At 39.6% G+C, this 26,698-nt stretch overlaps 1 protein-coding gene across 1 annotated transcript in view; it reads right to left on the reverse strand.

Annotated features, from left to right (window-relative positions):
• Window positions 1-26,698, reverse strand: part of FOCAD (focadhesin) — a gene marked incomplete at its 3' end in the record, with an annotated part of 88,412 nt that overhangs the window by 53,125 nt on the left and 8,589 nt on the right. The window contains exons 4-10 of the mRNA XM_009573739.1: window positions 26,597-26,698; window positions 16,114-16,215; window positions 13,940-14,144; window positions 11,493-11,699; window positions 10,955-11,042; window positions 10,061-10,263; window positions 3,783-4,040 (exon numbers count right to left, since the gene is read on the reverse strand). The exon at window positions 26,597-26,698 is cut by the window's right edge and continues 2 nt beyond it. Of these exons, the coding sequence (XP_009572034.1) occupies window positions 3,783-4,040; window positions 10,061-10,263; window positions 10,955-11,042; window positions 11,493-11,699; window positions 13,940-14,144; window positions 16,114-16,215; window positions 26,597-26,698 (1,165 nt within the window). The remainder of the gene's footprint in view (window positions 1-3,782; window positions 4,041-10,060; window positions 10,264-10,954; window positions 11,043-11,492; window positions 11,700-13,939; window positions 14,145-16,113; window positions 16,216-26,596) is intronic.

Here is a 26,698-nt window from a genome sequence, read left to right on the forward strand (position 1 = left end):
TGCTTTTTTGAATGACTACCAGATTGCATTTTGAACAACTATATCAAATAGTTAATAAACAAAGCATTATTCCTTTCCTCTTTCTGTAATATGCCACTGATTCATCATACAACTCAAAGACCTACTGCAGCAAACCAAGTTAGAGACAGTCTACAGACAAAACCAGGAAACCCACAATTTTCATTACCTCTTAAGTACATTCTTCCCCTGTCATTGATTAGCTCCACACCATTCCTCTCAACCACAACTCTAAATAGCATGTAAAAAATAAAAAGTGTTATTTTTCAGCAATACCATCCTATGCCTAACATGCCTGCTTATTAAAGGATTCCTTTTTGCTTCCTGGAGATAAGACATTGAGATCAGGAAACGTAACCTAGGAACTCTTAGTGCAATGTATTTATTTCTCTCTACCACAGACCACCAGAGCCTTTCTGATCCGGTATTTTTCACTATAAGGTTTTAAACAACATAGAGCATATCTTAAGGTATCTTAAGTCAAACGGAGTGACAAGAAGCACGTAACAAATTAAAAGGAAGCCAAACATTGCATGAAGCAGCAAAGGCAGCTTCAAGTGCCCTCTTGCCACAGCTGTCTGAGAAAGAATCTTTTGCTCTGAGAAGAGTACTGTGAGGTTCTGACTTGCTCGCATGTTTTGTTATGCTTTTTTTCTGCTTTTTAATCCTCCCCTGTTTTGTGCTATTTAACCATCCTCTAGAAGAGGTACGAGACTATAACAGAATGGAAGAAGTTTAAGAGAAAGAATTCATCTATGTGCAAGAAAATAACAGCCATTCTATGAAAATAAGAAAGAACCATTAAGAATGGGAAAAGATATCCTGAAAAGAACAAAAAGCACTTAATTTTGCACATTTCCACCAGATGCCTAACTTTGAGGAGTCAGTTCTAACTTCTAGCAGCTCAGTATTTCCACTGACGTCAGACTTGTAACATCCCAGGGCAGCTGTTCTACACACAATTCAACAAGTATACCAAGGACACTGAAAAAATACTTCAAAAAGGACTACTTCCTAGTCTAGGAACTAGATCCTGTTCTTATTTTGAACTGTAAATAAGCTGTATAGCCTTGCAGGTTCTTCCTTAAGCAAATACCGACACTGCAGTTCAGACTTTGTATAAACAGTGCCATCTTAAATCTGTGTATTCATTAAAATGAAATACCATACTAACTAACATTAGCATAATGATAGCAGCATGCACAGGACAAAACAGTAACTTCAAAATACAGTAAAATCAGCAAAGCACGACACCTGCCTATTTAATTCACATACAGGCATGGATGTACTGTAACAGCAAATTGCCCAGTAACTTTTTTCAATTAGCCTGAACTGATGGCTACTTGTGTTTTGAAGTGTGCTACAGATGTGCTGCAGACAGCTCAAGTTGGCTGTACCCTTCAGTTTAGTTTGCAATTTTCTCTTCACTGCTATACCTCTTCCCAATATGCTGCATCCTTACCTACTCCGCTCTGGTGAGACCCCATGTGAGTACTCCATCCAGCTCTGGAGTCTTCAGTAAAGGGAAAGACATGGACCTGTTAGAGCAGGTCCAGAGGAGGGCCACAAAAATGATCAGAGGGATGGAACACCTCTCCTATAAAGAAAGGCTGAGAGAGTTGGGGTTGTTCAGCCTGGAGGAGAGAAGGCTTCAGGGAGACCTTATTGCAGCCTTTCAGCACTTAAAGGGGGCTTATAAGAAAGATGGAGACAGTATTGTATGTGTCATTTCCTCAAGCTGTAGTGAGAAATGCAATGAGTTAAATGTGTTTGGAGGTTACACACTTTTTGGAAACCCAGCTACAATTGGTTTGGCTAAGATATAAACAATACACTTTGCTCTTTTATTCAGAGCAGTGATCTTACAGTTCACATAAATTAACAGATTCTACATGTTCTTCCATGCCCACATAACACTCAGAGTCCTGATCAGTAATTCTACAGCAAAACCCTGCAATTTTCTCCAGGCTGAAAACTGGACTCTTCAATCTGTTACTGTGTGTCTGAACAGGAGTCAGAATTACTTTTTCCACATACTATCCAAAAAACAAACCCTTACCTTTAATACAGAGGTTAACAAATTTCAAGTGTCTAAAGACAAAAAACAATAAAAAAAAAATGGAACTAACATCATTTAAGCCTAGAAATATAAAATAACTAATCCCACAAAACCTAATTACAACGGAAAAGTATGACTGAATACAATGCTAGAAAGACAGTAAAGAAAAGTTAAAATGCAAAAAATTCAGTCAAACTGAGAAAAAAATTTTAAAGAAATTACATGCTCCCAAATCTGTATCAACTTGAATGCATAATGAAACACACCCATACAAGAAAACAACAAAACAAAAAGCCAGCCTGAAAGAGATTTGAGAAAAGACATAAAAAGTTACAGCAGGCAACCCACAACAGATGAAGCTGTCACCTGGTTTAAAAACTTCTCCAGCTTAAGAAATAGAGTTATCTCCAAAAGCACTGTATAATGGGCCTGGTTTAGTACAGCATTTCAGTATGTGTTCAACAGCAAGCACATCCTGGACTACTTCCCTGGATCAGAAATACAGTGCTCAGCACCGTAAGTTATCAAGCGCATATCCTGTAAGCTGTATCTTCTTCCAACTGTTGTGCTGCAGAGTATGATAACTCTCTGAGACAGAAAGCAATTTAAAAAAACCTGAAGCAAATAAAGCTTGTCTTTATGGCACATCTGAAATTTGAAGCAACACTCTTCCCTCCCTACATTTTTTTTATTTTTACAAATAAGACGCCTCCTGCATTACCTATTACTGTTTCTGGATATCCCCATTTATCTTCCCAGGTTATGTAGGTAAGTATAAGCGTACTGCATAATTCTGGCTTGAATTCAGTACTGAAGCAAAGACTATGCACATATTTTTACGAAGCAAGAATACAGATGTCACAAGGGACTTGGCAGTCTTCCAGTAACCACAAAAGAACACAAAGAATAATTTCTTTATAAGGTCACCAAAAGTCAGAAATGGTTTAGGAGCCTCTTTCCAACTTCCTCATGTTGCATTTTCATACTTAATATCAACAAATAAGCCAGTCTTTTTTCCTAAGCCTAAAAAACTAAAAAATACTCCAAAACAGAGATACAATACATGCTTTGCTGCAAGTGACACACAAAAGGTGAGTTCCAGCCAGCCTGGGGTGTATGCCTCTGCATGCATGTGTGTGTCTAAGGGTGAGACCACAGTGGGGCTTGCCTACCTGTGGTCGAGGGGAGTCCCAGACAGTGGGACAGGACAGGGTGTGTGTAGGGATGCGTGCACGTGTGTGTGTCTCTCCACAGGGTGGGGGGCAATCTGCACCAGCAACTGCAGTGGAGCTGCAGCCTCAGGGGCTCGTATGTCTAGATGCCAGCAACTGGTGCAACTGGGATCCAGGGGCCACCTACTGTGCCCACTGACCATCTATGCCTCATTGCCGGAGGGATCCATACTGTACATATCCATACATTGTACATATATTCCCACTAGTCGACTTTCATCCTGCTCAGCCAGAAAGCAGAGCAGGATAGGGCCTCTGGTGCTGTTCTGTGTTCCTGTGAGTGCTCTTTGTGTCTGTGTTATATACATATAAGCACAGGTATGTGGTGTACACGTGTGCTGCATATGGATGTACCTACTGGGAATACAGGCACAGTCTTGCCACTTGTCAGACCTGGGGTCACGAAGCTGTGGCAGCCTTGTCTCTCTCAGGCTGCAGAATCCAGCCCAATTTCTGTAACAAAATCCACTAACCTGAGAACAATCAGCCTTCGCTATTTCTGTAGTAGCCTGGAGTACATCACGAAGACTGTCTCCATCTTCTTGGATCAGTAGATAAGCCAGCAGAAGAAAAACGTGGGTAGGGACTTGAGTTACAACAGGTAGCAGTGATTTCACTGAAGATAACCAGTTAGTAACTGCAGACTTCTCTTTCATGAGCTTTATGATCTTCCAGGTTGTATGCAATGAGCTGTAAGAGCTGGTTATGGGGAAAAGGAGTTTGCAGGACACCTGAGAACAAGTGAAACAAACAAAATTCTCAATGAAACAAACAAGGTACCATGAGAGAACAAAGAAAAAAAATGTTAACTAATCCAGTTCTGTCATCCAAAACAAATCTTTCTTTTAGGGTCCTAATGCAACAAATGTAAAGAATAAACTGCAATACATTTCTTTACAATCCTTTATTTGAATTCTTGCACTAAGGATGTTTGAATGGGTTGCTAATTCCCTATTCAGGAGTTCCCCCTTTATTTGGCATCCATCACTCCTGTTCCTGCTGGTAACTGCGGTGCTACTTCCTCACTAAAATAGACACAATAAAACTGGAGTACATTAAAACCTTCCATTCCTGACAATGATAGGTGCATCACAAAAGTGTAAGATCCACATTATTTTAAGGAAATTCTCTAAACTTTTGGTAGTATTTAATAAAACACCACAATTTAAGTTAATCCGACTTCACATTTTTTGCTTAACTGTTTCGCTTCTCAGAACAAAATGTTCTATAGATGCAGTCATGGAAGATAACATTTAGAAGCAGGAAAGTAGTAAAATACAAATGAGGAATCCTCCTAACTCAGGTTTTTATATATGTAAAAGTATACATATTTTAAAGCTCCTGCAAATTAATGCAGAAGTTCAAAGTTTTTTATTAAAACAAAAAAGCTTAATCCAAGACAAACCATCTCTTTCCTACTAATTCTTTGTTTCCTTAGAAAATGCAATGTTTTCTGAAATGGCTTTCCGTTATCAAGAAAGTAGCTGGCAGGCAGTAATAAGATGAAGAACACTTATATAAAAATCAGGTGAAGAAAGTATTTGAAAAGAGGTCTCCAAATGAACATTAAAAATGGAATTGAGACTCGAAGAGGGCAGGGCCCACTCACCTTTAAATTACCAGAGAAAAAGAGATTTTGAGTGGCAAAAGCTGTTCTCCATAAAACTGCAGAATTTCATTTTAATCACAGTGTTCAATGCAATGTAAATTTATTTTGGCTAATGGAAGGTACAATGCCCCTGTACTTTAAATGATCTTTTAAAAATAACATTAAAATGAGCTTATTCCATTACTTACGCATTGCAATTATTGTATGTGAAAAACTCAGCAATCTATAATGACATCTCTCTGGCTGGCAAGATCACTTGGAGCCAAAAATCTCTCCTGGATACAGTTGTGAAACTGCCATTTATTGATAAAGGTATTTAAACTTTATCCAAGGACATAAATGGTCTAAGAAGAGCTTCAGGATCTGTAAGTTTAGTTGCCTGCCCCTACAAGATCGTAGGACTTGAAATCAAGCTCAGACTATTACAAGTTTGTTTGGTTTTTTTAAAATGTCTGGAAAAAAATGCTAAAATTGGTAGAGCCTGAAATATTTTATAGGTATTTCCCATTCCATATTACTTCCCCAAAGGTTTTGCTACACAATTGTACTCACTCCCTTCTCCCTTTATTTCAGCTGCATGAAAACAAGCTATCACCATATTTTTACTTTAATACTGCACCCCATTCAAGCAGGTTAGGTGGAAAATTTCAGTCTCCCAATCGAAAGATATATATAAAATCCCTCAATGGCAAAGTAGAAGTGCAGGTTAGCCACGTTCTAACATTTTTCAAAATCTTGGGACTACAAGTAGAACAATTCCCCATTACCATCACTGACAAAAAAAAAAAGCCATTGAAGAAATTACAGCTTTTGGGTGTGGTTAAAAGCAAAAAAGCAGCATACCGACTATGGAAAGGCAGCCACATACCCAGTGAGGACTACAAGAATCTTGCTAGGGCATGCAGAGATGCAGACAGGAAGGTTAAGGCTCCACTAGAACTGAAATTGGCCAGACACGAAGGAAGGGTTCTTCAGATACTTGGGCAGTAAGTGGAAGCACAGGGAAGACACAGGCCCATTACTAAACAGGGCAGGGAACAAGTTACTAATAATGCTGACAAGGCAGACGTTCTCAATACCTCCTTTCCTCCGTCTTTACCAGCATAGCTGGACCCCAGCTCACAGGATCAAGCACTACAACAACGCATGTGTCGACCCACCAGTAGCGGCCCTCTGCAAGGACCCACATAAATCGATGGGCCTGGAGGGAATCCACCCCAGGGTGTTAACAGAAATTGCTGACATCACTCAAGGCCACTGTCTGTTATCTGAGATCAGGGGCATCGCTGATGACTGGAAGAGGACAAATGTCATACCCATCTACAAGAATGGCCCAAAAGAGGACCCAAGAAACTACAGGCCCATTAGTCTTACTTCAGCCTCTGGGAAAGTGGTGGAACGAGCCCTCCTATAAACTATTACAAACCAAATGAAGAAGGTGATTGGGAAAATCCAGCACAGATTTACCAAAGGCAAATCATGCCAGGCTAACCTGATCATCCCCTAAAACAAAGTACCTTCTGTCGACATGGAGAGAGCAGTGGATGTTGCTTACCTGGACTTCAGCAAAGCATTCAACACTGTTTCCCACAGCCTTCTCCTGGACAAACTGTCAAGACACAGACTGGATGGGTGGTCTGTGAGATGGTGTGATGGTGTGCCTTCCCCCCGCCGCCCCCAACCTGACCTTTATCTCCCGTAACCCCGCTCAAGCGATAACTACCAGTGGCTGTCCTAATGGATGCATCTGGTTGTGATGGCTGCATCCGGCTCAAAGTGGATTCAGGGGATAGATAACAACACAATAGCCAAGGGCTAATTTGAGCAATGCACCCACCTAACCACAGCGCTGGCCAATGTCAGACTCAAACCAAATTTGGAAGAAACTAAGATCTGTGGTCGGTATGCAAATATGACTATGAGTCAATCATCCTACCCCCATAAATAGTGAGCAGACCAAGAGCCCTTTGAGCTCTCCTGCATGGCAGTGGGCTGCATGACAGGATCTCCCCTTGAGTAGGACCCCTTGAGTAGGGATGCCTGATGCCTCTCAAGGTTATGCCTGCCGCAGAGATCCCTTACTCCTTGATATTGAGAGATTCCTTGCCACAACAGATCCTCGGTAAGTAGTAGCTTGCTAAACTTCGTAAGCTTCGCTAAGATTGTATCTTAGACTGATTGTGCACATATAATCCTTTAGACATAAACCGTTGATCAAGTCCGGGACTAAGTTTGGATCTAGCCGCACCCAAGACTCCTCTAAGGGAAGGAGTTTAGAACGCAAGGGGGTCCTCTCTGAACCTCGTGACTCAACGGGAGGGTGTCCCTAACAGTTTTGTCTGACCCTGTCCTCTACGCAGTCAATAGTCAAGTGTACCTTGCCATCAAATCTTGTTAAACCACTGTCCTATTTACTATCAAACTTTGTTAAATCGCTGTTTTATATCAATGAACACATTGCTGCTTTTCTCTTACGGGTGAAGTGCATCTCTCCATCTGTGACAGATGGGTGGGAAATTGTCTCACAAGCCACACTCAGAGTGGTGATCAATGGTTTTTAGTCAGGCTGGCAGCCTGTAACAAGCAGTATCCCCCAGGGATCAGTACTGGGTCCCATGCTGTGCAACATCTTCATAAATGATCTGGATGATAGGACTGAAAGCACCCTCATCAAGTTTGCTGATGACACCAAATTGGCTGGTGACGTGGACACGTCTTTCAGAAAGACCTGGACAGGCTGGAAGAGTGGGCTAGCAAGAACTGTATGAAGTTTAACAAAGACAAGTGCAAAGTCCTGCATCTGGGATGACATAACCAAAGAGCCCAAGGCTACGATCTGTGTGGCTGGGGAGCAGCCTTGCTGAGAGGGACCTGGGGGTCACGAGTCAGCAGTGCACCAATGCAGCAGTCAAGGCAAACTGGATCCTGAGCTGCATCCACAGGGGCATTACTAGCAGAGATAGAGACTTGTCAGGCTGCACCTGGAGTACTGGGTCCAGTACTGGTCCCCACAATTCAAAAAAAGATGCAGACAGACTGGAGAAGTTCCAAAGGAGGGCCATGAAGATAATCAAAGGGCTGGACAACGTCCCCTTTAAGTTAGGTATTTTAACCCTGGAGAAGAGAAGGCTCAAGGGGATTCCACCACAGTTTTCCAGTACATGAAGAGCAGTTACTAAGAGGACAGAATGTCTCTCTTCACAAGGAGCCACATGGACATGACAAGGCGCAACGGGTACAAGTTGCACTGGGAGAGGCTTCATCTTGATATAAGAAAGAATTTTTTTTACAGTGAAAACAATCATTCACTGGAACAACCTCTCCAGGGACATGGAGAGCCCCCATCGCTGGAGGTTTTCAACATGCAATGGGATGGGGTGCTGTATCATCTCATCTAGGCTCCCTTTCCCATGAAAGGCTAGACCTGATGATCTTTCGAGTCTGGGCTGTTCTGTGATTCTATGAAAATATACCATAACTTAATTACGTTTGCTCTTACATACTCTTATTCAAAGCTTGCTCACTGTGGATGTAACGCTTTCTTTTTCCTACCTCTTTTCTTGCCCATTTCCAGTGTGAGGAAAGTCTAAGTAAAGAGAATTCATTAAAGATTGTATTCTCTTAGCACTGATCTGATCCTACAACACAAACGAACTAAACCCATGGGAACATTAAATAGAAATTCTACATTTTTTAATCTTCCAGTTGAGAACCAAAGGTTATTGGCAAAATTTTACAAACAATAATCAGGCAAAATGAGTGACCATTTCCCCATTCTCATTGCTAAACATGTATTACCAAAGATCTGCCATGCTACTTGCTATGAACTCCACAAGGATGTCTATCAGTGAGACAGAAGTGAAGAGACTGTTAGAGAATTCCCACCAAAAAGAAGTGTCTTTTCAGTTTAACATTGCTAACAAAAAAAGTTAAAGTCATCACAAATTATTTAAGCCCTTAAGAGAAAAGCTTTCACATGCTTTTTGAAGCAAGGAGAATACCAGAATTAGTACAACAAAGTTCTGTTACAGGAAGCCAGTGTTATACAATGTACTGTAACCTGTATCCTACAGTAACCTAGTAGTCTTGTAAGATGTTCAACTAGGTTCTAAAACACCACAGGAAACAAAACAGATGGGCCAGTGACACAGAGCATAGAGGACTGAAGTACTTGGAACACCTCTCACTGAAACAAGCCTCCAGTGACATCTGTACAGGCTGTCACCTAGAAAGTCCCATTAAGAGCAAGTGAGCAGCATTCTGTACTTAAAGCCATCCCACAGACTATTCTTTCAGAGTAGAATAAGGAGTGTAGGCTTTAGTTTTAGTGAACTTTAGAACATTTATCTTTCATTAGGAATACAAATGGGCTTGCCTTTCCAAATTTGTGGAAATGGAAGATGAAGTTGGAGAGGGATTCCAGGACAAAGAGACATGGCAGAACTCAGAATTGGCATCTTTGTCTCCGACTCATCACATCACCACCCTCCCCACACCACATAACAGGGGTGTAAAGCAGAAAGGGAGCTTAGCTTCCACAGTGCTAAGCACATCTTGATCAAAGAGACTTGCTGTTCTCAGAACAGATGGGACAAATGGATGGACGGCAGCTAAGTGGGACATAAGTAAATAAATAAAAAGAATAAAACAACAGCAGAGATTAAAAAAACAGGATAATGAGCTGAAATTTGATAAGTGAGATTTATGTGCTCTGTAACTTTCTTCAGCCAAAGCAGAAAGAATGGTACCTAACAGTCACGTAGAATGGTAAGGAAAAGGATATAGATGAGTAGAATAAGCAAGTCTGAAAGAGACAAACTAAGTATACATAACCTTGTTTTCTATTAAGTCCTGTTACTTGATTAATAATGCAGATGAATTCTTTAATCTATATGGTCTCTAAAAGTAAAAAAATCATCCCACCTCCTTAGTAAAACAATATCTAGCATACAAACATACTTCCACTTCACCAGTAGTCTAGTTTTATGGACTATACATATTTTTGAGTGTTTCCATACAACGTACTACACAACGAAGCTCACACATGTAAAGCCTTTCCCAAGCAGCTAGGTGTAATGCAGCAAAATTGTTAAACGCATCCCCTACCTGCCCCAAAAGAAGGAAAAAATCTTAGAACTTTACCAATTCCTTTTTATCCTTCACACCTTCCTCCTGTAATATTCCCAAAAGATTTATAGCCAGCTGCTGCCTGGTAGTTCCAGAATCATCCTCTGATAGGCAGTCCCCAACTGTTGTAGAAGATAAGATCTGTAGCACAGGCATCACCAAAGTAAGGGCTGTGGTTGAGATGTTCTGGGTTTCTGAACAGGAAAGGAGCTTGTAGGCTATTTAAGACAAGGTGGGGAAAAACAAAGATCACGTAGGGAAAAAAGAGCTAACATGATTTGTACTTTTAGGCGTGACAAACATTTCTAGGAAACACTCTGGTCAAGCAAAGTAACAGCCCCAGAATTAGAGCATGTGCATACTAGAGTTGAAGTGCAAAAGATTTTTTGGTAAAACTCCAATTCTATTTAGAGACCTATATATTTCTATTGTTTACAGCAAAGTACCTGATGGCAGCAAGAAATACAATAATGGAATGTAGCACAGTCCTTCGCTTTTACTAGAAAAACTCCACTAATCAAAACTGTTAAGTTGAAAGCTCAGCCAAACATTGCCATGACTGTCATGCCTGCTCTCTTAACATATGTCAAAAGAAACCATTCAGGATGCATGAATCTCAGCTGAGAATATCCTGTTGTTGACTCAAAAATGAAACAGATAAGCTCCAAGACAGCAGGGAGCTTAGAATACAGTAACATCCATGAAAAAAGTCAGTGTAGTAGGAAAATTTATCTTTATTGCCATTAGATCAAATGTTACTTTTTAAATTCAGGAAAAATCCTGCTTATAAAAAAACATTTCACCGCCCAACCCAACTTCAGGGAAATGCAGTGCTTATTTTCATAAACACGAAGAAACAAACACACAGTCTTAAGAATGTGGATTCCTCTTTCACAAGAAGAGCTTTACCTAGGCTCAAGACAGACTTTTGCTGACTTTCTGGCGCTTGCAGCAGTAGAAGCGCTAGTCCAATTATACACTGTTCCACTGGAAATACCTACAAGGGAAAAAAGAAAGAGGTTCAAGTCTTCTTTGTTTTTCAGTGGCATTAAACAGTACAAATGGACAACAACCAAAACTGTAAGGAGTTTCTTCATGAATCATGGTGACACAGTGACACAGCACATGCAATGAAGAATATGAATACTGTAAAAACAGCATTTTAACTGAATAACTACAACATTTTAATTTTTTACTTTGTCCAAAACATTTTAGCCCAATTTAAACCAACTCCCATACTAAAAGGTTAACGGATATATACAGAACCAGTTAAGTTTTTGCCTTCTGAAGGTCTTCAACCAAGAAAAAAAAAAATTTCAAGCTTTTGAAACAACACTGGTCACTTGCAGATGAATGCCATGTATCAATGTCTCTAAATACTGCCTTAAACATGACACTCTTGAAATTTAATACAACTATTTTATTTTTTTCCCCCATGAACTCTTACCTCTTTTAAGAACTCAAAGTTGTCCTCTATTAAGGAGATCAAAGATGAGCATTCTCCTGTTACATTTAAACACACTTCACAGAAGCATAACAGTTGCAGACAAAACTGGGATAACTGAACTTTCCAAAACACAGGATAGCGCAGTAGGCTGAGGAATAGCTCTTTCAGAAAAAACAAGGCTTCTGTAACTTGCAGTAAGTCTTTAAGCTGTAGAGAGGTAGTTAAAAAACAAAACAAAACCAAAACACATTCTGGTTTAGTTCCCCTTCCCTATCCACACAGAATTCCCCAAGTTTAGAATTAGTTCTATTAGCTCTGCAATGTTTCCATCGCAAATATTACTAAGACTTTGAAGAAATACATTTACAAACTAAACCCAGGAATCTCTTATCCAACTTCCCTGCAAAAACCATACATGAACTGCTATTTAATGTTTTGAAGTAAAATTAGAAACATGTGAAAGTATAAAAAGATTTCTTGGTAGCTGATGAGAAAAATCCCTTTTTCCTCAAAAGCAATAGCACATTAATTCAGCTCTCCGGGTTCTCTCAGCAACATAAAACAAATGATGTGGGGATTTCATATAGCAGGTAAATATTCTTGTATGGAAACATTCTGCTCTGGGGTATTTCCTCTGTAATGTAACCAAGATTTGAACACGTCTCAAAAGAGAAAGGCAGTGGTGTTATCTGCTTCTACAGCACCACATAATCTACCTACTACAAAAATGAAAAGCTGAAGTGTGATACCCAAAAGCAGTATTTCCATACTTGGAAGCCAAGTGAAGAGGTTTCAAGAAGCAGGTTGCCTCAAAATCCTAATGTGTTAGATGACAGCATTTCTGCTCTTGAAAATTCTAGTTCCAGACAAACCCAGCTGTTCCAATCCAAGCTCTGGAGCCAGCATTAAGGGTAACATCCCCATCTTTATTCACAGAATTTGTTCCAAGGGACTAATCTGCTCTAATCAGAAGCCTCATGTCCACTGGATTTTTCAGCAGTAAAGTCTGCAAGTGACGAGCTGTACTTTTGACCGCTTGGTTGATACTGTCAGACAAAATGACCAGGAGGCATTTCAGCATTTATACTATACAGAGGATTAAATAAGGCTAAGCTTAAAGGAAGGCCAAGAAGAACCTGAGCTTCCAAGAAAACAGGAGAAGGAATAACAGGTTATAAAACAGTCCATCAAACAGGGTTCTTGAAGGAAGTATTTCCCTTTCCATTGTGAAAGTTGTATCTCAGGCAAGACAAAAACATGCAAGTATTAATCTGAGTTTAAAAAAATGTTACACATTTCTAATAAAAAAAAAGAATTGCCAACAAGCATGAAGGAAAGAAAGATTCAAACTAATTTTATAAGTCTTCTTCAGTGCCATTGTTATGGCTAAATGTTACCGAGTCAAATGCTTGATCATACATTCAGGACACAATGTTATACTGAAGGTCAGGTAGAATCAAGACAAAATCAGAAATGTCCCCGTGACTATAAAAAGTCAGCATCTACCTGTCATCACAAAGAGTAGACCTGAACCAAGACAAATGTGTATAATACAAGTTATTATTCGTCCAAAAGACTGGGAAAAGTAGCTACCAGTAGAAAGTTGACTTTACTAGTAAAATTCCTCAGGAGGAAGATGCTACCAAATATCCTCATATCAAGCCTATTTAGCTTTACATTATCAATATTATCAAACCCTTTCTCTATGGCAATAATAGCACAGCACCTCGTGTTTGACTGAATATATTTGAAACTAAAGATGTTGCTCTAATATTAAAGAGGAAGGAAAAGGTACATAGGTACAAAAAAGCTTAACCAATGTCACAATAAAGCACGAGGCAAAGCAGAGCTATTAACCTTAACAGCACCCGACACCCTAACCCCTAGGAGACAGAAAGATTAAATCCCTAGCTCCTAGCAAGTATCACTGAGCAACTTAAAAGTACATTCAAAAACTTCAGCATATTCCAGATAGATTAAGTTTTGTCTTCAGGTGCATTAATCCCTCTGTTACGAAGAGCAAGGAAGGAATATTTAGGAGTGCTTTAATCATGCTTCTCATATAGTTTGTTTCATTTTAATATTAGCCATGTTAAGTTAAAAATTGCATGGTTTTGACAATATCTTACCATCTAACAACATTCCCTCTCTCTTACAGCATCTCTACAAGTTTACTGTATCTTTACTGAGGCAACCAGTGGCAAGCAATTATGGTAAACATTTGTTTCAATTTACATCTTACCAGGTGTATCAGATTTGTACAATTAGAAAGTTTTACCTTCTACAAGAAAGACCCAGTTTGTTAGATTTCTGTACTACCAACAAATCAGATCTATAGGAAATGGAAGAGAATGCTATATTTGCACACTTGAAAGGCAATAATAATAATGCTATGATTGCTTTGATAGCATTTATTTGTAAAAGGTGGGATCAGGCAACAACTGTACCTGAAGGTGTGGAATCATATCACACAGAAGTTGAAGAATCTGGCATTCCAGCACAGAGGGTGCTTCTTTGTGCTTTGGACCATGAGGCTGAAGTAAGATCTTAAGTAAACCCATTCGCAGTTCAGCATATTCCCGTAACTGAGATGGTTCGCAATACAGGTATCTCAGAAATGGAGCCATTATGCCAACACATGAACTCTGTGCCCTGCAGTTCAAGAAATAAGTTTGCCAAGACTGCTTTCTACCGAAACCTTAACAAACGACAAAGAAAACCCAAGCAATGTGACATTCCCTGCAATAATTTACACGATGCAATTAACAGAAAGGTGTTACGAAAGGCATTACTAAATCTCACCAAAAACCTTTGACTCATTAGCACAAAGTACTGTCATGAGACCTTACACAGCAACCATACAATGAAGCGCAATTGTGAGAAGACTCAGTATTTAAGCATGAATACTACTCAATATGTACTTGCAGATTATGACACTCTTAATTTTATTCTTTTGTTTTTCTCATAATTCAAGAAAGTGACTTTCTTTGCTAAATGTCATGAGAAACTAGTGTGCCATTCTGAAGTAGCATTTGGGCAGAAATGCTCAGAGATATTCAGAAATATCTTTTTAAAACACATAAAACCTAATTTCAATTAAAAAGAACCATCCACTCCATGCCAGTTTTTGCCCAATGGTCTTAAATAATTACATGAAACAGGAACTGCTTTAACCAAGATGGCTTCCCAGTAAAAAATTTATCACAGAACAATTCTTTTGGCTTGACCATGTTAGGAATACCAGCTGTTCTTGACATTATTAAAACAATCAAATAAAGCTAATGATCAATACATTAACAAATATACAGGGAATCAAAATTAAAAGTAAGTTTTAAACAAGACTCAGCCCTGATGCAGAGCTTTACAAAGAACTCAGTAATAGATCTACATCAACATATGTGGCGCTTGTTGACTTTGTGCTTAGGGACATGGTTAGTGGTGGACTTGGTAATGTTACGTTAATGGTTGGACTCAATGTTCTTAAGGGTCTTTTCCAACCTAAACGATTCGATGATTCTACATGCTTAGTCTAGAACTTTATTCCGCAAAAACCTTTGCCCAAAAAGCAGCAAAGGAAGTTTAAGATATTTTCCTTTTCAGGAAAAACAACTCATGTTTTAATTCAAAACAAGCCACCAGCAAAAAATCTGCAGTTCATTCCATCATTCAGACACCTGACAGGATTCTTCACGAGTCCCAGATTTAGCGGCTGAGTGGTAGAACAAGTCTGCAAACAGTATTTTAAAAATACTCTGATCAATTAAGTTGAACAAAACACACTTTTGCTTGAAAGTCTTACTGTTGATCATGTCATCTAGGCCCACCAGAAATTTAAAAGATTAATAAACTTATTTGTTTACTCAGAGAAACAGAATACAGAAGTCAATTTCACTGTACTATTACTCTGTTGGATGTGTACGAGTCTTGCAGGAAACAGAAGAGATACTTTTTTTCTGAAAAGCATACATATAGGTGTAAAATCACAGAAAACATTTGGTTTTAAGGCTGCTACAGCATTTGGTATCTTACACTGAAGCTTTATTGGACATGTTCCTTGGAGGTAAGCGTGAAGAAATGTTGAAGTTGTTGGTAGCTTGGATACTTGGTCATTGTTGAAGATATTTTATAATAAGGCTGTGCCACTGATTTTTTCTTTTTTTTTTAAATCGAGAAGCATACATCATTTTTAAAGACCTTATCCTTTACCATGAGATATAATCACCTGTGCTTTCCCTTTATCATCCCACGATTTTGTATAGATGAGTTATACTAGTCATCTTTTTTAAAAGACTAAGCAGTCAAAATCTTGACAAAGCAAATAATCAAAATTACTTATTTTTAAAAAAATTTCCAAAGCTGCTATCAATTTTGGAATTTTTCCTCATCCACGAAAATTATATCAACACAAAAGACTGAGGAAAAAAACTATAACAATCGATTTTTGATGGATTATTCTAGTATTTTATTAATATTCTATTTTTAACCTTTAAATGGAGTCATTACATTTTATAATTGTCTTTTTCAAAAGACAGAATTCTTACTGCTCATTGCAGCTGCCTTCAAGAAAAAAGTTACACTGATACGATTCAGTTATCTACATTTTAATTATTCATTAATTTACCTCTCTGGACACTGATGGAAAAATACTGTTATCTGCTGCAGTAGAACTGGCCAGCAATCAGGTCTGTTTTCAAGGACACTGATTAATGGCTGAGGAGTGTTCCTGAAACACAAAGAAATCACATGTGGATCTATAATGCAGAAAGCGAGTGTGCAAAATAATGATCTTCAAAATAAAAGCAGCTGTAGAAATAGACAATTTAACCACCTGGTGTTACCAACTCCCTTTACCAGCTTTGCCAAGACTGCTACACTGTCAAAAGAGCACATTTTATAGGAACTTCAGGAAACAAGATTAAAACAAAATCTCTATTCGAAAAATCTTGGTCTGATTTTTCTTTTTTTTCAATAAATGTCTAAGGATCACTGTTCGAATGTGTGGCCTGATTTGAGTCATTGGTAGCAGCATTAGGGTCTAGCAGGTTCCCAGTAATACCCACAGAAAGATTTGAACCACACGTCACACATCAGTCCAGTATTTCAAGCATAAGTACAAACCTTCAGCACCTGAGACAAATTGAGGTGACCATCATCCCATGCACTATTTTAAATCTGCTCCCAACATATTTATTTTTTCCTTTTTTTTTTTTAGGTGGTGAAAGAAGCAGGAAAGGAAAAAAGGCTGGCCATACCACTAACCTAGAGACCTCCACTTTACTGCCAGCCCTCTGACAATGGTTGCATTTGAAAGGGTCACTGAGGCCTAGTAGTCACCTGTTCTTCTCAGATTAATCTATCATCAACACCTTCGTCACCGCCAAAGTCAATGACTGAAGGCTATCTACACCACCTAGAAGTGTGACACTCGCATCAGTGACTACACCTGTACAGTAGCAGATGGAGGAAAAGCTGGGCAGGAGGGAAGCCTGAAGTATGTGATTTGTTCTGTCAGAAGCAAAACGAAAGTCATTTGACTAGAGTAAATTAGCGTACGAAAGGAAAACAGAATCTGAGAGTCTGAATATTGAATTTCCTGGAGAAGTGGGGAATTGGAAACAACTGGTGATGCGAAGGCAGGTTCATCACTACCTGCATCACCTCCTTCTGGAGTTTACCCACTGTCCTTGCTGTGACTGGCCCCCTTACTCCCACCTGCCTGCTAAGTGTCCTTATTTCCCCCAGTTCCCTTTCCTGTTTCAGCCAGCTACAAGCAGAGTAGTGTAGATTCTTCTCTGGGCTTAACAGACAATCAGATACTTCCCTGCTCTCAGAGCAGAAACAACTTTCCTAATAACAAGAGAGAAAAGTTGGAAGAGAAGAGTCTTACTGATTCCCACAGATCTGCTAGACACACGAAAGCGCAGGGCTATACGAATAAGTGGAAAGGCAACAAATGCATGCACACCATACGAGGCTGGTGGCCATACAGAGAGGTACACAAATCTAGGAACTGCAGATGCTACAGACCACCACCTTCAATTTGGTTAACCATCTTTCCTGTTCACGTCCAACAAACCTGTGCTAAACACCAGAGAGACTGTCAGTCAGTTTTACCTATACAGCGCTAGATGATTTGAGACCCACCAATTTACGTGGTACATCTCAAGAAAGACTGCCTCAGTTTCAGACACTTACCGCACCTTTTAAATAAAATAGTGAGAAAGAATTAAAAAAAAAAAAAAAAAAAAAAAAGAGATGAGGACAGCACACCCACCCACATCTCACACACAGCTCTAACATAACATTAAGGCTCCTTGCAAGTGTTTACAGGCCAACTGACTTACATGCATGGGAGCTGTCTCACTTAAAGGATAGCTGATATGGAACACTCCGGTGAAGAAACTGTTAGTTTTCTTGATATCCTGTTAATTTTACTACAGTGAGTGATATAGTCAAATAAGCCTTTTAGAAAGGATTTATAACGGTATTTGGTTTGTTTATTATTGTTGTTTTAAAAGCCTGTGAAGAGCAGAAAGCCCAAGATCTGAAGTAGTCTTTTTATTACAGAAGACAACATTAATTGAGACATACTCGTGTTCAATAGCATTGTGCTACAACACAGGCTTCATCTTGAGCAGCACCAAGCAAACCCAGCTCCATGTGAAGTGAATGAGATCTGCAAGAATCCCATAGAAGAATTAAAAATGTATCTAATTTTTTCCATTACATTGCAAATTTGAATTGCATAATGTGATGGTGTATTAAGGCTTCCCTTAAGTGAGCTAAAGAGGTAATACTCACCTGCTATAAACAGGAACGTTTAGAGTTATGCTATGCCTAGTAAGGTACTATTTCTGAAAAAACATCATGTAGCAGACATATCCTTAAACCAAAAGAGTGCTCCTTATTATGTTATTTTTACATTCTCAATGTTAACATTGTTTGAATTTTGGGCTACTGATTAGTTTTGAGGATAATCAGAGAGTAATATCCGCCATTAGCTGAACGAGAAGCCCATCAAGTTACGAAAGCTGGTTACAGACTATCATACATGCCTAATGCCTCTTGTTTTCTTCGCAATGTGGTCAGAATAAAGCTAATAACCAAGGAAACTGCAAATATCTACTTCAATAGAAGACAACAGTCAAATATGACAATATGACCCACTGAACTCTGCAGCTGTGTAGTTCAGGTAACAGCAAATAATTGCAGTGTCCTTACATGCTACAAAACAATCTCAATAAGAACTCTGAGATATCTGAAGAGAAAATAAGTTTCGGTCAACTGCTTCTCTTCAAAAGCTTTAAACTACATTGCATCTTAAGGTGGGAGTATGTAGGAAATTTGCTCTGACTAACAAAGCACTTCTTACCATGGAAGGATATTCACAAAGCAAAAAGTATTGTTAATATCCTTTTAGGCATCAAGAAAAAGCTTGTATTTATTGAGAGAGACTTAACTGCAGTGCTCAGGACATCAGCCCAGAGGCAGTTAGTCTAAATCAAGAGAATATTTAGAATATAACTTATCAGCAAGAAGGTTAAACCAGATTCAGGTAATTTTCTATTTAGACATGAAGACAACCGTGCCTTTAAGAAAACAGCAAAAATCCACAGGAATGCAATAAAGTCAGATAAAGAAAACTGTTGCTAAGTCATCTCCATATACAGACACATTAGAGCCTGTACACTACCAAGACTTGGAAGCATGACCACAAATCTATCTTAAAAATCTATTTGCCATAAACATTTGCCATGAATATGGCAAATAACGCTAATTTATTGTCATAATATATAAATACGAGGAAGTAAACATTCTTAGTAAGGTAACCTAGTGGAAATAATTACAAAATCAGTAATAAACTGAAAAACCACAAATAGTGTCTGAGCAATAAAATCAAGGAAAATCACCACCCATATGGGCTAATGGAACTCAGAGCAATTACAAGGCTATTGTACCTAAAGACAATAGGAAATTTAGCAATAGAACCTGACATCTTATGCCTGGCACCTCTTTAATGACGATTAAAAGAGGGGAAATTTAACATACTGTATTTAAATCTTTATAAAAGAATAACTAGGAGCTTTCAGCTTACTCTGTTAAAAAAAAGCAAGTTAAATTTGGAGGCAATCTCGTGCTAAGATAATGAGATTATACACACACTCAGGAAGAAGATTTAAAAAAAAGTAGCTGGACAAGCTTTTCAGGAGCAGATATTTAACCTTCTGTTTGGATTAACTGAACAGCTTTTAAGCTGTCTTAGCATTTAGAAAAATCACATGAACCAAAAATATAACAAGCTGCGTCCAAACCACTCAGCAGCATGAAAGCAAATAGTTTTGCACACCTACTGATCCATGTTCTAACAAATAGAACATTAGATGAGATTCGATTTGGAATTGCCAAAAATCACTCTGAAAAGCTGCGTAAGTACCACTGCCTAATGGGTATAGGGGGAAAAAAAAGGGGGGAGGGGGGAAGCAGCAGGTCGCAGTAGATTTCAATCTCGATGCCGAAGTCTTCTGCAGCCTATGACTGGGATAATTCCAAGAGGTGCAGGTGCCATCTTACTTCAGTGTTGTATTCAGCGTAGAGAAAATTTACCTCAGCTCTCTGCGCAATCTGCTCCAGTGCTCATAGTGAAACATTTTTCGTTATATTCACTCAGAAACTCCTGGCTTTAAACTTACGCTCATCGCCCATTGTTCTTCCATCAAGAACCAAGGCTCTACATTCTTGGTAATCTTTCTTCTTCTTAAACTACTAAAGATCTTGGGAGGTCCCTGTTGACTGGAAGGTAGGCAACGTTATTCCAATCTGCCAGAAGGGCATGAGGGAGGACCCAGGAAACTACAGACCTGTTAGTCTAACCTTAGTGCCTGGGAAAATTATGGGGAAAATCCTACTGGGTGCTACTGAAAGGCATTTCAAGGACAGTGCAATCATCAGGCACAGTCAACATGGGCTCACACAGGGAAAGCCCTGTCTAACTAATTTGATATCCTTCTGTGATAAGGTCACCCACCTATAGTGGGTGAAGGGAAGGCGGTGGATGCAGCTTTTCTGGATTTTAGTAGGGCTTTTGATACTGTCCCTCAGAGCATCCTTCTGGACAAGTAGTCCAACTGTGACATGAGCAGGTGCACAGTGCGCTGGGTGAAGAACTGGCTGAAGGGCAGAGCTCAAAGGGCTATAGTGAATGGGGCTACATTAGTCTGGCAACCAGTCACCAGCGGTGTTCATCAGGGCTCAATTCTAGGGCCAGAATAGGGTTCAATATATTTATCAACAATCTGGAAGCAAGAGTTGAATGCACCATCAGCAAGATTGCTGATGATACCAAACTGACTCTTTCAAGGGACAAGAGGACTTGCAGAGGGATCTGGATAGATTGGAGCATTGGGCTATGATTAATGGGATGAAATTTAACATGTTGAAATGTCAAATCCTGTACCTAGGACGGAGTAACGCTGGGCACAAGTACAAACTGGGAGAGGAGTGGCCCTGCAGAAAGGGATCTGGGGGTGCTGGTTGACATTAAGCTCAACACGAGTCAGCAGTGTGCCCTGGCAGCCAGGAGGGCAACCGGCATCCTGGGGTGCATCAAACACAGTATAGGGAGCCGGTCAAGAGGTGATTATCCCGCTGTATTTAGCGCTGTGCGGCCTCACCTTGAGTACTGTGTGCAGCTCTGGGCCCCACGATTTAAGAAGGATGTTAAGGCACTTGAATGTGTCCCAAGGAGGGCAACAAAGCCGGTGAAAGGGCCGGAAGGCATGTTCTATGAGGAGTGCCTGAGGACTCTGGGTTTGTCGAGTTTGGAGAACAGGAGGCTGGGGGGTGACCTCATTGCTCTCTGCAGCTTCCTGAGGAGGGGAAGTGGAGAAGGAGGTGCTGATCTCTTCTCCCTGGGATCTAGCGACAGGACATGTGGGCGTGGCTCAAAGCTGCGCTAGGGGAGGTCTAGACTGGACATTAGGAACCATTTCTTTACCGAAAGGGTGGTCAAACACTGGAACAGGCTCCTTGGAGAGGTGGCCGATGCGCCATGCCTGTCAGTGTTCAAGCGGCACGCGGACAATGCCCTCAGGCATTAACAGGCTTTAACTTCTGGTCAGCCCTGGAGTGGTCAAGCAGTTGGACTAGATGATCGTTGCAGGTCCCTTCCAACTAAAATAGCCTATTCTATTCTATATATTCTTCAGCCCTGGGGAAGGCAGCTGTTAGGTCTGCTCCAGGTGGTCTCTCCTCCAGCCTAAATGTGCCTAATTCCCTCAGCGAACAGCATGTGCTTCAGCCCTATGACCATCCTAGAGGCCCTCCACTAAACTTGCTCCAGTTTATCACTTCTTTCTTCTACTGGGGGTCCCAAACCTGGACATGGTACTCCAGATACCGTCTGGTAAGTGCCAAGGAAAAAGCATAATCATTGCCCTCAATCTACAGGCTATGCTCCTATTCTGGTGCCCATCTTTCAAGTCAGTTATTAAAAATCTGGAGAAGTTTAATTATTCTTATGGCTGTCTCATGAAGACCTGCAAAAACACATCTCTTGGTGTAAGCACAAGGTAACAAGGATTAGATTAAGGGATAGTGTCATTGCAGCCTAAGTACCTTCATTGAGAACAGAAAAGTCATACAGCAAGAAATTTCAAGCTAGCATACAAGAATCAGAGGTTGGTAACTGAAAGTGACAAATTCAGACTAAAAAAAAGAGAATGTATTTTCACTGAGGAAGAATCAGTCACTGGAACAGTTTATCAAGCTCAGAAGGTAGTTTTTTGGGGGGCTGGGGAGGAGGGAAGGGTTTGGTTTGTTTGTTGTTTTATGCTGGGTTCTCTCTCTGCTCCTCAAACAATTTTTCTTCCAAAAAGGTGTGTTTCTGTTCAGGCAAATATATAATTTGAAGACACAAGGACTTTCAGAAAGCTGGCTGATGTGATGGACTACTTGAAGCATGTTCAGAAAACAGATACTAAGTATTATATATTACAGGTCTCGCCTTCATATTTGGGGCTAGAAGCCTGGCACTTCCCACATCAATTTCTGTAAAATTTGTTAACTTAAATACATGGTCTTCATAGGTCCACCTTCCTCGATTCTGTAAACATTTTACTAAAGTTACAGAGTCTTTTACAATCTGTGTACGAAGACTAGAAAAGCTAAGGTAATTGCCTCATTGCAACTTTCCAAGATGACAGCATGCAAGAGGCAAGAAACTTGTTGCCTGTCTAGTACTTGAACCCAGCAAGATCATAGACGGGATCATTTATCAGGCAGCAACTAGAAATACTGTTCACATACCGTACCGGGACCTTGAAAGTGCATAGCCCTGTATAGACATACAGAGTTATAGCAGCTGCTTATTTCAATATCTTTGTCATATTTTAAGAATTAATTACCTCTCCTAATGAGAAGAGTATGTCTCCAGTCATCTAAGTGCTGCTATGACACTGAAGACAGTGGAACCTTCATAAAGTCAGCACGTAACCCATCAAGCCTAAAGTTAAAATGGCTTACTATCCAGAAAAAAAGCAAGCCTTTTATGACAGATTGTGTGTTCTGAAACTAATATAACTGCACTGAACTGGATGATGAAAAAAAATCAGCTAAGCTCCATAGGGAACATTGATTAATAATGAAACACCAAAATGCACAGCCCAAAAAAGTTCCATTTAATAACGCTATTAGCGGTAGGAAAAATGAGGTGTGTAGATGCAATTTATCGTCAACACTAACTTAAGAATTGCTAGCACAGCACTGTAAAACACACATCTTTAAATGACATTACAGTGCTACTACCCCAAATTATTGCTGGTGGGTTCAGGATAAAGCAAAATGCACAACCAGACACAGCAGCTATCCACCTGTAAATACATTAAGTGTCTAGGGAAACAAAGATAAATCTTATGTGAGGGGCAACAATAAAACAAAAATTATTTTTAACTTTTAGGTAATCTCAACCTTTTTGTTACATCGCTGAACACAAGAGAGCTCCAGTCTGATTTGGAGCACAAATTCAGTGACAGATTGCTTTTTCTGTGTGAGGAAACAACATCTGCAGTCAACATACTTTTCTATGTATGCAGCTGTGACCCTGGCCCTTTCAGAAAGATGGAATAGCACTTTACTATATAAAATAGGCATTTTTAAAGCATTTTTCTACCTGCTCTGAGTTTTGATTTCAGAAAGTTGGCAGCTCTCCAGAATTTTAAGACAATAAAAACCATGCATGGTGAATCATTAAGAATAATGTAAAATACTAGTTCATAAAAAAAGTTAATAGCTTTTAGCAAAAATTTATAGCCAAAGTTCTGTACATGCATGTCATAACCCATTCTCTGCACCGAGAATGCTGACAAAGCGCTCCTCAAAAACCCCTCTTCCCTGCCCTCCCACTCAGTTCAGCTTGAGCTTAGGTTACTGGACAGTTTTATTAATATGCATAGGAAACAGACAACTTTATGCCAGACGAGAGATAATAAATACACTGGGAATACTCAGTTCTACTGAGATCAACTTGCAGACTACTTCTGTTTCTGCTACAGCTGGTCCTAACTTCATAACAAAAAGTGCAGATCATCCCATATGTGAATTTAAAAATCACATCACTTTTTACACACATCCTTAAAAAAACCCCAGCATATTTGTTTTGGTATTTATCCACCTTTGGAATACTAGTTATTAAAAAAAAAACAACAAACCAAACAAAAAACCACCCCCCAATAAAATGGTGGTACTTACACAGCTTATGGAAACAATTAGGAATCCCAAAATTCAGTGATACGTGAGGCAGTTTTCTACCAACTTACCAGGGTAAAAGGAATATTTCCCACTTTCTGTAGGAACAGAGGTATTCCCTTCTCTATCTTCCAAGGTTAATTTGCTTACAGGAAGTGGAGAATCCCAGCATTAAAACTACAGAAGCTTCCCCAGATGAAATCAGAAAACCTATGTGGTGGGTTGACCTTGGCTGGCCGCCAGGTGCCCACCAAGCTGCTCTCCCACTCCCCCTGTTTAGCAGGACAGGGAGAAAACGAGATTAAAAACTTGTAGGTCGAGATAAAGGCAGTTTAATAAAAAAAAGCAAAGGCTGTACATGAAAGCAAAGGAAAACAAAAATATTTATTCTCTACTTCCCAACTGCAGGCAACGTCCATCCACTTCCTGGGAAATAGGGCTTCAGTATGTGTAGCGGTTGCTTCGGAAGACAAACGCCTTAATAATGAATGTCCCCTGCCCCCGGCTCCTTTCTCTCAGCTTTTATTGCTGAGCACAAAGTCATATGGTACGAAATATCCCTTTGGTCAATTTGGGTCAGCTGTCCTGGCTATGTCCCTCCCAAAGTCTTGCCCACCCCCACCTTACTGGCCTTTGAAGGGGTGGGAGTGGGCTGGAGAGAAAGCACTGCTCAGTAGTAGGCAAAACACCCGTGTGTTATCAACACTGTTCTGGCTGCAAATGCAAAGCACAGCACTATGATGGCTGCTATGGGGAAAGCTTAACTCCATCCCAGACAAACCCAATGCAACACCAAACAAAACCCCCAAAATACAAGACATCATTTTCTCCCATTTCTTTTCAGGAACGGTTCATGATATTACATCATCCCAAGAAACAGTATTATAAAAGTAATTCTGTTGTCCAGAATTAACTTTAACATTAAACCAAATTTATTTATTACCCTGTAATACTGGTTTTAAAATGTCCCAAGAGAGATGACAATAGCAAACTACTTGAGAACATACTGGTGCTTTTTGATTCTTCATTGATAATTTCTGTATGGAATACTTTTGCATAGTTAACAGCATAATATATGTACACTGTAATAGAGGGCTACTGTTGGTGAGTTATTGTATACATTCTTTCATTTCTTTCAGAAATTAAGTTTTAATGGCACTTGATAAAACACAACTACAAAAATTGTTACATAACAAGTCACTGAATAAAGACAGGCCTTTCTGTACACTAGAAACCAAAAATCAGATCTCAAAATCACAGGACCTTGACCTACTAGATATTCAAAACTAAGTCAAACAACCTGACATCTCTCTTCATTAAAGCTAACTGGAAGCAAAAGGAAAAACAAAAAATGTATTGGCTAAGTATAAGTCTGCTGCTTATCTTCAGTTCTCTATTACTTTAAACCATTCTGAACAATTGAATTTCACCTTCCTTGTATGTTACCAGCAATTTTTCTTTCGGTGGGGGGAAGGAGAGAAAGGGGGGGAAGTAGTAGTGACTTTCATATCCTTAAAGCATTATAGCTACAGCCTGCTAAAATGATACCTCTTAACTGCATAAAAAGCAACTTGAAAAATGTTCATGACATCTACCGAGCTGGGACCTTCTCCAGAAAAGACACAATAGCGGCTGTTAATGTCAGCCCTGACTCATGGTTTCACAAGAGCTGGACGAAGTCACTAAGATGTCCCTTAGGAAGGCTGCTACTGCGTGACAAGCAAGTAGCTTTATATGAGTAGCTCTGGATGCATCTTTAAATCATTTATTTTTACATGGCAACTACTTTAACAGCATTCAGGAACCTTACTTTGGTAATAGGAATAAAGCAGGAAAAACAAGTGAGAGGGAAGTAGTCCACAGTCTTAAAATAAAAGACTTATTAAAAGGACTATTAGCAATCATGCAGCTACTGTATTTGAACAAGTCCCAGTATTTATTCGTTCTTTCTCGCACACAGCCTTCATGTTGCCATTGCCCCTTTTGAGCTTATCTTACTCCTGTACTATAAAACTCCTTAAACCTTTCAACCAAAAAACCCACAGAATCAGAGAATCATTTAGGTTGAAAGGGACCTCCTCAGGTCATCTAATTCAACCCATGTGCTCAAGCAGAGCCAGCTAGTGAAGGCTGCCCAGGATCACATGCAGTCAGGTTTTGGTGTCTCCAAGGATGGAGATTCCACAACCTCTGTGGGCAACCTGTGCCAGTGCTTGATTACCTGCACAGTGAAGGAAAAAAAAAAACCAAACAGGAAAAACACAGATAGACAGAAAGCCAGTATCAACATTTTATGTATGTCTTTTCTGGAAATCAGACAAAAAGTTGTTATGGTATCTAAATAAAATCAATGTGAAACTAACCTGATTCCGTACAGATTCCAAACAGCCTTATCTCCATCTTTTCCCAGTTGAATAGCTTGAATTTGTAGTAATTTCCAAATGGTTTTTACTAAACCATGCACA

Source organism: Fulmarus glacialis, unplaced genomic scaffold (assembly GCF_000690835.1).
Source record: "Fulmarus glacialis isolate BGI_N327 unplaced genomic scaffold, ASM69083v1 scaffold3953, whole genome shotgun sequence".
Taxonomy (NCBI): Eukaryota; Metazoa; Chordata; class Aves; order Procellariiformes; family Procellariidae; genus Fulmarus; species Fulmarus glacialis.